Source organism: Erpetoichthys calabaricus, chromosome 3, assembly GCF_900747795.2.
Source record: "Erpetoichthys calabaricus chromosome 3, fErpCal1.3, whole genome shotgun sequence".
Lineage (NCBI taxonomy): Eukaryota > Metazoa > Chordata > Cladistia > Polypteriformes > Polypteridae > Erpetoichthys > Erpetoichthys calabaricus.
The window spans coordinates 280,099,468-280,112,136 of record NC_041396.2 but is presented as its reverse complement, the minus strand read 5'-3'; the positions used below and the strand labels follow the sequence as shown (position 1 = coordinate 280,112,136).

General features: G+C 38.1%; 1 protein-coding gene across 3 annotated transcripts in view; it reads left to right on the top strand.

Moving 5' to 3' along the window:
- fxr2 (FMR1 autosomal homolog 2) overlaps positions 1-12,669 on the top strand; it is a 101,883-nt gene that overhangs the window by 26,662 nt on the left and 62,552 nt on the right. For all 3 annotated transcript variants that reach the window (XM_028798436.2, XM_028798434.2, XM_028798435.2), the window contains exon 2: positions 1,677-1,729. In XM_028798436.2, coding sequence (XP_028654269.1) covers positions 1,677-1,729 — 53 coding nt within the window. The remainder of the gene's footprint in view (positions 1-1,676; positions 1,730-12,669) is intronic.

Here is a 12,669-nt window from a genome sequence, read left to right as displayed (position 1 = left end):
ACCAACCCTCTAAATAAAGTAAAACTAACTTGATTTAATTGAAGTTATTAATTAATGAAACATTTGAGCTAATGGAAAGAATCCAGAGTACATGGAAAATAGACTATCCCCACCTTTCTATCCCACAATACATTGGCCAAGATTCCCGTTTTTAATTCAAAAGCACAACCTTGTGTGAAAGTGTTACCATGTTGTGGGCTACTTTTGTTTTAGTGTAGGAATTGATTTAACAAAATTTTAGTGAGAAATGCATGTTTTGCATGGTTCAAGCATTTGCCTGGATGACTTTGAGGATTATGCAACATGAGTAACATGAGACTTTGTCAATGATATTTTGATATTGTTTGCTGTTTCCAGTGCTGGACCCTTTTCATTTCTTTTGAAGCATAAACTTTATTAGGTCTGTTTTCCATGAAAAGATGAGATTAAACATTTTTTGTGAGAGAGATGGCCAAGAAAAATGTTAAATTTCATGTCATGAGGAGTGGAGGGTTTTCATTAAAAAAAAAGGATATTAGACATTTTTCTAGGCTATCTCTATGAAGTACATAGGGCAAGTAACATTAAGAAATATATAATTTTTGGGTGGAGTATTCCGTATAATCCATGAAGATATGATCTCGTTTGAGGTAAAGTCTTTCCCCAACCTACACCTAATAGTTTGCTTATTCCTTTTAAAGTTCCACTTGCTGATACCTCAGATGCTTTTATTTAACTGTGTTTCAAGATATATGTACTGCCACTGATCCACTTCAAATGGCAGGTTTGCTTCAGTAGGTATTTATAACTCTGCTGCTGTCCCAATTCCCTGGGGAGCTGCTTCTGTGACTGTAGTACAAGAGCATGGAAACTTTATACTTCAACATTTTTTTTTTTCCTGCCACCCCAAATGCCCAGCATTTGAGTGACTGGACAGGTGTACCTTCACCCTGCCAATATTGTCACCCTGGAGTCTCCAGGGAAACTTGAGCAAGCAATTTCTTTGAATGGTGCTCATCAAAGTTACAATCTTGGATGAAAAGATGCTTATGTAGCCTTTTGTTCACTTATACTAATTAATAGGGCACTGATCTCTTTATTTTTGGTTATTGGTTCATATTTAATCATATAGATGTGTCATTTAGCTCTTTTTCTATCGATTAGTGCCTGTAGCGTATTAGAGGAATTTCTTGGAGTGTGAATCTCAAGTTTGCTCGTCCAGTTCCCTATACTCACCCTAACTCACCCTGCTACTCTGTGCACTTACTTGTATCTCTAAGTGTGTAGAACAATTGCATTGTAGTAATTGAGAATTTTGAGTATGAAATATTACCCGAAATACAAATGTAAATATACAACTCACTTAAAGTTCATGGTGTCTTGATTGTAAACTGGATTATCTTGAGATTTCTATTATGGTAGGCGTAATGTTAATTGTGAGCTTTTATAACTGTAGTTGAGTTATTTTTATAACCGGTTTTAGACCCTCTTGTGATGTAGGCCTACAGATTAATTAATTTTAATGAATGAATGTCTGTTGATTATACTTTGACTAAATGTCCCTAAGCAAGTCAGTTCACTAGCACACTGTCCAGTTACATGAACACGGGGAATGTGGGTGATGTTCCTTTCATACACTGTATTTTACTGAACAGAAGTGTTCACCTTCACTTATGTAATTTCATTTTTTTCCACAGGGCTTCATAAAGGATGTACATGAGGACTCCGTTACAATTGTGTTTGAGAACAAGTAAGTGTAAAGTTGTAATTAAGGTGTTTTTTAAAAAAAAAAAAAAAAAAAACCCCAACCTCCCAAAGTTAATACTGATGAAACATCGGGCTCAGTACCGGCTGTAAAATGGGGTGAAAGTTAAATTATAATACTTTCTTTTGGGCTTTCTCTACAGGTTTAGATGTTCAGACTTGGTGATAACTTGATACCAGAAATCATTATTCCTATGCAGTATACCTTAGTAGGTGTACATTTATTTGCATTTATTCAAATACTAGCAAAATACCCGCGCTTCGCAGCGGAGAAGTAGTGTGTTAAAGAGGTTATGAAAAAGTAAAGGAAACATTTTAAAAATAACGTAACATGATTGTCAATGTAATTGTGTTGTCATTGTTATGAGTGTTGCTGTCATATATATATACATATACACATATACACACACATATACACACATATACAGATATATTATATATACATATACACATATATTTTTTATATATATATTTTTTATATATATATATATATATATATATATATACATACACACATACATACATACATATACACACATAGATGCACTTACAATAACATAGAAATCAATATAAACAACATTAACATCATTATCATATGAGAATATGAAGTAATATATAAGAAGCACATTTCATATAAATATAAATTATTAAACAGTAAAATCTTCTTCTATAATTTGCTACTGTGGCTTTTCGTTGGTCTGTCCAGGATTTTAAATCACATGTAGCTTGCAAACCGTTTCACGTATTGACTTGAAATGTGGTACACATATAATACGTCACGTCTGCTATCCGCTTTATGGGTGATGAATGTATTACTCTTTTTATGTTTATTTTATTTTAGAATCAACTCCTATCTGCGCACACCAGGGCGGCCGTGGGCAGATGCGTATGGTGTATTCACTCCATGTTATCGTGCATTGCGCTGTCACTGGTATTTTGATAAAAGAATTTGAACAATATATAAGAAGCGTATAAATTATTAAACAGTAAAACATTAACATTTAAGAAGTAAAGTTACATTGAGTACTACTGCAGTGCCTTCGGGTATACCTCATTTTTTCTTTGCCCATTACATGCTTAAATGTATACATTTTTTGGTGTACCTACCCGAGAACACGCGACATATAACCGAGCGTGGGAGAAGCATGGATTTTAAACACGCGTTGAGTTCATCTGCTGGTCTCCCTCGTGGAATAACTGGTAATGTTTGACTAAAATCTACAGCGAGTAAAACGACATTACCTCCTTTTTTTTTTTTTTTACGATCTCTGAGATCTTGCTTTTTTCGGTTCAAGGCTTCATAAGCTCTTTTATGTTCAATGTTGTACTTAATAAGTACTAATTATCCCAAACCATGATCTTTGAATGTTGCAAGACTTTCGCCTTGTATGTAGATCGGGGTAATTACATTCATTGCATTCCTAGTCTGAATCACAATCTGATTGTATGGGTGGTTACCTGGCACTGTAGGGTTGCCACCCGTCCTTTAAAATACGGCATCGTGCCGCGTTTGAGAATGAAATTGCGCGTCCCGTTTTGAATCAATACTGGACGGGATTTATCCCGTATTTTTTGTATCATTTTTTTTTTAAAGCAGCGTCTCATGCAAATCATCCCACACGCATTTTATGAAGATGCCTCCTTTCCTACTTTTGATTGGGTAATACTTGATGTCATCGTTAGTTTGATTGGTGTTTTTAACTGTCCAGTGAGGAGGGCGTGTCTTTTAAGTACAGTCTGCAAAGTTTTGGCACTGAGATGTTGCGTCAGCGCCATAGTTGAAGCCCCTAACGTTGCGGTCAGCAAGTCGGCTAACATCCGCCATGTGCCGTCTTTCAGTTGCGAGAAGCAGATCATAGAATGGTTGAAACTGTTGCCCCTAACGTTGCGCCACGGCGTGTGCTTCGTTTATACCTCGTGTCTTCTCATTAAACTTTTATCTCGCGAATATGTTATTGCAATCCGCAGCGGGAGCGTTTCTATAAACTTAATTTAAACTTTCGTTTTACACCGTGCTTTGTTTCCCTTATAAACATGCTTGTATGCTTAACTCGCTCCGTTCTCAATTGTTTAATAAATTTTTTGCTCTTCGCTGTTTGCGGCTGTTCCTCCATTTCCCCCTACTTCGTTCTTTTATCTCGCGAATATGTTATTGCAATCCTTAACGGGAGCGTTTCAATAAACTGATTGAAAATAGTTTTGCATTTACCTTTTTAGTAAAAGGCGAGCTTTTAAGCGTGAGAAATCACCCCGTAAATGCACACGTTTAATTGGACATGTGTTAATATGTATGGTTACACAGTATTAAAAGACAGTGAACAACGTCAGTTACCTTTCTTCCGCGTTTGATAAAAGGTGAGCTTTTAAGCCTCAGAAATCACCCCGTAAATGCACACGTTTAATTGCACATGTGTTAATATGTATGCTCACACAGTATTAAAAGACAGTCAAAAATTAACGTCATTTACCTTCGTTCCCGCGTGTGACTCGTGCTGTAAATGTCTTCCTTGTTTTTAGTTCACGTGATTACGTAGGAGGCGTGATGACGCGATACGTGACTCCGCCTCCTCCATTACAGTGTATGGACAAAAAATATGTTCCAGTTATGACCATTACGCTTTGAATTTCGAAATGAAACCTGCCTAACTTTTGTAAGTAAGCTGTAAGGAATGAGCCTGCCAAATTTCAGCCTTCCACCTACACGGGAAGTTGGAGAATTAGTGATGAGTCAGTCAGTCAGTCAGTCAGTGAGTGAGTCAGTCAGTGAGGGCTTTGCCTTTTATTATTATAGATTTTTATTTTCATCCACTGTGATAAATAGAAGATTGGTAAGTGGAGACCCATTTTGACCTCTTGCAATTCCTTTTTGAGACTTGGGTTTATTGAAACATTAGGTTTATGAAATTCTCTTAGGGAGTTAAAAAGGGGGAAAAAAAGTAACTGCTAGCTAAATAGCAATTGGAATAGCAATTTTGTTTTGTATGCTCTCCTCTTAGCTGCAGTGAAAAAGGTGATAGGATGCACAATTATGACAAAATTCATTTACAATTATTACTTTAGATATTATTGAGATTGTTAATTTCAATTAACAGTACAGTGAAACTGCATATACAATATTCAGTTTACACACAGTATAGTAGAATGCAGTTTCTCAGGGAACCACTTACAAAATTAATATGAACTGCTGGATTAGATAAAAAATAAGTGTTTACTAGGGGTGTGCGATATTGGGGGAAAAAAAATCTATTTTCTGGGACTTTGACGATAACGATAATTAACAGGGTCTGGATGCCAAACCCAATAGCTCGTCTACATAGTCCTCTGTGTATTTGGAGTTCAGATACTCTAGAATGGCTTGTTTGATCTTTTTGGTTAGGTCTGTGTCATCAGACTTCACCTCCAGGACATCAGAGTTGAATAAGGCCAACACAGGTTTTAAGTAAGAATCTGTTACAAGTTGCTCACCAGAAAGAGCATCTGTGAACTCCAGAAGAGGGTCTAGTGCTTTATGTACTGACTCCAGCACTTCAACATCTTGCCATGTTGGGACAAGAAGGCTGTGCTTTTTGTCTGCAGTCAAAACATGGCGAATGGCTTTTTCTCGTTCAATAAATCTCTCTATCATGCGCTGTCTTGAGCCCCATCTTGTTGGTGGCTCGGTGATAAGTTAATGCATTGGAAGTTTGAGCTCTTGTGCATCAACAAGTGCTTTCTTCTTTTTCCAGCTACAGTAATCCCTTGCTACTTTGCAGTTCACTTTTCGCGGATTCACGACTTCGCGGATTTTATATGTAAGCATATCTAAATATATAACGCGGATTTTTCGCTGCTTCGCGGGTTTCTGCGGACAATGGGTGTTTTTACTTCTGGTACTTGCTTCCTCAGTTGGTTTGCCCAGTTGATTTCATACAAGAGATGCTATTGGCGGATGGCTGAGAAGGTACCCAATCGGAGCACGCAGTTAAGTTCCTGTGTGCTGCTGATTGGCTCAGCGATGGAGTGCTGCATTAACCAGGAAGTCTCATCTCACTCATTCAGCATTAACGTGCACCTGCTTCAGGGGCCGTGTCCAAGCGCCAACAGAAGATGCAAATGATTGCAGAAAAGGTAAAAGTTTTGAATATGTTGAAGGAAGGGAACAGCTACACCGCTGCAGGACACCATTACAGCATCAATGAGTCCACGATTCTTTTTATTTAAAAAGGAGGAAAAGCATATAAGATCTACAACTGCAGTGTCCTTTAACCAGGGCGCAAAATGAGTTGCAAGTGGACGTGATAAGGCAGTAGTCTGGATGGAATCTGCTTTAGGAATCTTTGCAACAAGGTCGACGATGTCATGACCGCCTACAAGCTGCTCTTCGACCGGAAAAAGAAGTAGCGGCAGCAACTGCCGATCACAATGTTTTTGCAGCCTCGCAAAAAAGAGCCAGTTCCTACTACTACTACGGATACACCTTCGGAAACCGTGGAGGAGGTGCCCCAGGAAATGGCACCGCCGTCTGAAGAGACGTTAAATACAGTCATCGGCTGCGCAGTAAAAGTTATTATCACCTTCATCGTCATCATTTTTACTGCGCAGCGTATTCATCACCATCATCACGTCATGTATAGCTACGTGTACTTCGCTGTACAGTAAGTGTAAACGTATCTACCGATTTCATATTGCTTAGCAGTTGTCCCTGTTATTAATAGAGTAAAGGGTGGGTTGTAAACAATACAGGGAGGGTTTAAAAACGTCCAAATACACGTTAAATAATTAAATAAACATGGTGTCCCTACTTTGCGATAAGTGAGGGATTACTGTACTGGAAAAAGCTCCGACCACCTTTTTGCAAACTCCTATGGCTCTGTCTATCCTTGGATCCTGCATGCTCCTCTTTGGAAAACATTTAATATACAATTTAACGGAACATTCAAAGTGTACTGTATATAATAGTTGCATTACAACATTCTTATGTTGTATAATGTAATGCATTATTTGAAATTATATTAAATTTTATTTTTGTCATCTATAGCTTTACTTATCATCTTTTTTGTATTTTTAAACGTCATAATACATAAGATCAATTTAACCTAAACTGCATTTTATAGAGGAACCCCAAATTACTCACCAATTGCAATATGAAGCCTATGCCCAAACAAGGTAGCCTCTTCCAGTTATTAATCCGTAGTGCACTGACGACGTTAGCCCCGCTGTCTGTTGTCATGCAAACCATGTGGTCTTCTCGCAGTGACCATGATGCCAGCGCATCTTTCAGACCTTGCGCAATGATGTCACCAGTGTGATCTTCTGGGAAGTACGATGTTTGCAAACAGAAGCTTTGCAGTTGCCAGTTTTCGTCAATGAAATGCACCGTTAGGGAGAGGTTTGGCTTGACCATAAATCCGTTGTTGTGGCAAAATGTGAAACCTTTTGTAGTTTATGCGTCAGTTTGGTGACACAAATCATACAACTTCGGCAGAGCTGTTTGACTGAAATATTTTCGGCCTGGCAGTGTGTACCTTGGGTCTAAAGTATTCAAAAGTTGTTTAAAACCATCTCTCTCAACCGCTTGAATTGGCACCATATCTTTTGCGATGTAATTGGTCATGCCATCTGTTGCTTTTCTTGTCGTAAGGCACTTTTTTGCAGAATGAGTCCGCTAAAGTTTGTTGAGTGTGTGTTTGTGCTTGTACCTTGGTTACTTTAGACTTGTGCTGCACAGTTGACTCCTTAAGCTTTTCATATTCTTTGTATTCTGTGCGGTGGTTAGTTCGCAAATGGTGAAACAAGTTAATTGTCGAGCTGTTTTTAACGGCAACCGATTTACCACATAGTTTGCAGATTGCCGTCTTTTGAGCAACATCAAGTCTTTTCAAAACCAAACCACTGCCATGCGAGTGAGAATGAACCACGTCTGGCAATTAACTCTGACGACGTAGATGGCGAGGCTGTTTTATCATCTGGCGCGGTTTGTTCACTCATTTTGAGGCAGCGAGCAACGCTAACTTGTAGCTTGCTGGACGTGCACGCCTACACAACTCGCTTTGCGCACGCGTAGTGGTCTAAACTGTTGCATTAGTGAATGAACTGTTTGGTTTTTTTTTGCAAAGAGAGTTACATACTCGATAATTTAATCTTGCACATCATTAAAACAGCAATTAAGATACTGTATAATCATAAACGATGTATATCGCAAACGCCTAGTGTTTACTATTGTTTTTTTTATATTTTACAATAATTTATATAGCACACTTATAAAACATGTGTCAGTATTTTTAATAAATTAGATATACAAATATCTAAAATTTTTTTTTTTTTTTTTTAGTATAACAAACATTCCTCACTTTTTTTTTTTATAAATGTTACTTCTGATACCCCAGCCATCACCACCACTCAAAATTTAAAAATGTAAAAATGCTGGAAAATGTTAAACATAGAAGTGTTATATTAGTGTTCTGCTGTATTAAGAAAACAAATATTCCATATGTATTTGAAATCAATGCAGATAATAACATTTTAAATGACAGTAGTATAATATTGCGACATTAATAATCACAACCTGATGGTTCTGTTGTACATGTTACATTTAATGTGTTTAAATACAACGTAAATATATAGCAAGCACCAGAAGTAATTAAATAGTAAAACATTGTTACATGCTTTTACCTGACTTGAGCAGTGGTGCCCCCATACTTGAGGAAGGTATTGTAACAAAGGCACATTTGCTTAAAGAAGCAGCATTTTAGGCCATTATGTTCAGGCATGCTTACATAGTTCTGCTTAACCACAAATTGATCATGGTTGTGGAACGTGCCACTTGTGCAAAATTTGGTATAAAGTAAATGTACCTTTGGAAGAATAAGTGCAGGAGGGCATTATTATTTTATTAAAAAAAAACTTTATTGTGTACAGTTTAATCAGAACTTTTTCTTTTGATAAATAAAACCAAACTGTGTGGTTGAGTTTCAAATTTCTGTCCTATGATGTGAGTGCCTGTGACTTGCTAGAGCACTCGGTGACTGTGCGGGTCCCCTCCAGACTCCCTCTTCACATATGGGAGTCTGTAGAACCCAACAATGTTGATAGTTATGCCTGAGCGGAGCTGACAAATGGGGACAAATCTCAGATGAAGCATGGAGATGGTGGAAAAAGTGCCAGGGTGCTTTTATTAACCAAAACAAAACAAACCAAAAACAAGTGTCCACTGTGCAGTGTTCCAAAAACAGTATATAAATAAATCCATAAAAACCAAGTGAAAAGTGGGGATAAAAATCCATAATAAATAAATCTGTTAAAATCAGAGGTTAAAATGTAGTCTCTAACTCCTCCCGATCTCAGCTCACCCATCACTTGCGTAACTGATGGAGACTCGGCAGCCACGAAGTCCTTTCTATCGACCCGTCTTCGCTGCCTCCAAACTGCGCAGCCAGACCGTCCGAGGATGGCTCTCCTCCCGTCTTCCTTCGCGCTCACTCAGTCGCACCACAGATGCCTAGGGAGGTCATCTGCCCTGCTCACCCCACTCCACTCAAATATTCAGTGGGGCGAACTAGCCCCTAGAGCGCCACAGCCTACGCTCCTTTGCGGGGCTCCAGCTCATACTGCCTTCTCCTTCCAGGTGGCCAAATTGTCCTCCCAAAACCGCCTTTCATGTCCTTTAACCTCCTTCTTTCTTTCAATCTTTTTTTTTTTTTTTTTTCCCTCCTGATCCCCCTGCGCCAGCCTGTACATATACGCTGGGGATCTGCACTGGCAATCGGAAGGTTGCTAGTTCGAATCCCGTAAATGCAAAAAAGGGACTGTGCTCTGTTGGGCCCTTAAGCAAGGGCCTTAACTTGCAATTGCTGAGTGCTTTGAGTAGTGAGAAAAGCTCTATATAAATGCAAAGAATTATTATTATTATTACCCCATTAACTCCCCACGGTCGTGTAATCATGCCCACAGAGACTGATACGGCTGTCTGGATTTAAAACTGGCCATATTTTTGAAGCCGCGGACCCGCTATACCACATACTCACACCTGGAGAATGTGTCTGTGCTTGATCACACACTCATTTGCTGTTTAGAGAAGTCTGCAACTAGAAAAACTCGATGTCTGATATACAGGAGTATTAAATGGAATGCTGTAATATCCCTTTCCACGATTATTATTATCTATATTGCTTATTGCGAGCTATTTAATAAAAAGTAGTGACTACTTAAGGTATTAGGCAGTATTCTTAGACACGTTAATGTGTTATTCACTACTGCTCCTTTGTTTCAAACATTTTCAAGTTTCTTTCTTAAATGTTGTAGTTGGGTGAGGAATGAGAGTCATTTACTTGCAAAATAAAAAAAAAAAATGTCCTATACATTTGGTTGATTAGTTACTACATGTGAACAAGGCTGAGGTATGGTGTATGGGTTTGGTCACCACTTTTTTTTTTCTTTTTTTTTTTAATTTTTTTTTTTTAGTTTGGGATATAACAACAGTAGATGTTTTTTTAGAGGAAAGCATCCAACTGTTTCCTGGGGTAAAGGGCATATGTAAGGCAAATAGTCTCAGGGAACTGAACCTTTTCAGATGTGAGCCAAGAAGAAATCCTGGAAATCTAATTTAGCTCTTCAGAGTTCTCAAAGGCATGGATAAAGTGCATTCGGTATTATTCTTTAGATTAAATAAGGAATCAACGTGCTCGATTAAATTAATGTGGAGTGCACTTAAGACTAGGGACAGGAAGAACTTCTTCACATACAAAGTTATTGGAATCTACAAAAATGGATTTGAAGTTGAATTCTTAACGAGTTTCTTAAAGTATCTGGGATAGTGGCTATTGGCTAAGCAAATTTCTTACCATAAATTCTGTATACTAATAGTTACATTGTTCCTTATATTTAGTAATTTTCTTAATAACCCTGTAGTGTTCTGTGGAACAAACTACTGAGGTATGTATTTAAAATAGACTCTAATTTGATGAACCTTTCTATGTGGTGCTTTGTGTCTTCCTTCTTAAAAGTACTTCTTACTCTGACACCTGTGAAAATGTACCTGTTAACTACTAAAGCATCTTTAACTTCCTTATAAAATTTGAAAAATGTTTACCCCACACAGATTGACTCTATAGTACTAGAAACGTTCAGTTTGCTGGTCTGTATTGGACATGTCTTTCAGTTTAGGAATGATCTTGTTTGCTCTTTTCTTCACAGCTTACAGTTCTGCTAAGCTGCCCTTTTGTAGCTTTTTAACAAGGACTGTTTCAGATGTGCCGAATTACTTTATGAAACTTCATTTTTTTTTTAAGTTATAGAGATTCACCCATTATTTATAAAGTACCAGCTGAGGGATACAAATTCTTAGGTTTTACCCAGTGCTGCAAATATAATATAGAAGCTATGTTGTTTACAAGCAGGTTTTCTTAAGGTGATTCATGTATTTCATGTTATTCCTGTTTTTGTGGTTGTGATTGGCACTATTGTGTATTTCTCAATCATTTTTGTTTAATAACTTCAAGGAACATTGAGGAGTGTGTTCAGTTACTTTGATTACATTATGCCAATTCAGTGTACAAATTTTAGGCAGTTAATCAAAAAAAATAGTAAAATGCATGTAACAAGTGCCCAGCCAGTGTATTTCCATTAAGCTACTGTCAAAATGCATCATTTGCCTACAAAAGCACTTTTATTGACCCCATAGTTACTCTGAACATATGGACCAGAAGTCTCCAGATGGAACACTAATATTAAATAGCCACTTCAAAGCATTGACTTCAACATAAACTATGTGCGATCATAATTGTTGATCGGTGTCATCCACCAAAGCATTTTTCGCAGTGAATTTGTGGTGTTCACATGTAACCTTGTTTGCCGAATTTTGTCCTGAACATTTGCTGTGTGACCAGCTTAAATGAACACTTATTTCCTCAGTGGTTGCTTCATGAGGCCAGTGTAGATAGTATAGCCTCCAACACAAGTATGTAAACACTGATCCTAATTGTGAGCTAAAAGTTATCAAAAGCTTGCAAATATACAGTACTGTGCAAAAGTTTTAGGCAGGTGTGAAAAAATGCTGTAAACAAAGAATGCTTTCAAAAATGGAAGTGTTAATCATTTATTTTCATCAATCAACAAAATGCAGTGAATGAACAAAAGAGAAATCTAAATCAAATCAATATTTGGTGTGACCACCCTTTGCCTTCAAAACAGCATCAATTCTTCTAGGTACACTTGCACAAAGTTTTTTGAAGGAACTCGGCTGGTAGGTTGTTCCAAACATCTTGGTGAACTAACCACAGATCTTCTGTGGATGTAGGCTTCCTCACATCCTTCTGTCTCTTCATGTAATCCCAGACACACTCGATGTTGAGATCAGGGCTCTGTGGGGTCCATACCATCACTTCCAGGACTTCAGCGTAAAGAAGAACAAGAAGATAGTTCTTAATGACTTTGGCTGTATGTTTGGGGTCGTTGTTCTGCTGCAGAATAAATTTGGGGCCAATCATACGCCTCCCTGATGGTATTGCATGATGGATAAGTATCTGCCTGTATTTCTCAGCATTGAGAACACCATTAATCCTGACCAAATCTCCAACTCCATTTGCAGAAATGCAGCCCCAAACGTTCAAGGAACCTCCACCATGCTTCACTGTTGCCTGCAGACACTCATTATTGTACCGCTCTCCAGCCCTTCGACGAACAAACTGCCCTCTGCTACAGCCAAATATTTCAAATTTTGACTCATCAGTCCAGAGCACCTGCTGCCATTTTTCCGTACCCCAGTTCCTATGTTTTCGTGCATACTTGAGTCGCTTGTCCTTGTTTCCACATCGGAGGTATGGCTTTTTGGCTGCAACTCTTCCATGAAGACCATTTCTGGCCAGACTTCTCCAGACAGTAGATGGGTATACCTGGGTCCCATTGGTTTCTGCCAGTTCTGAGCTGATGGCACTGCTGGACATCTTCGGA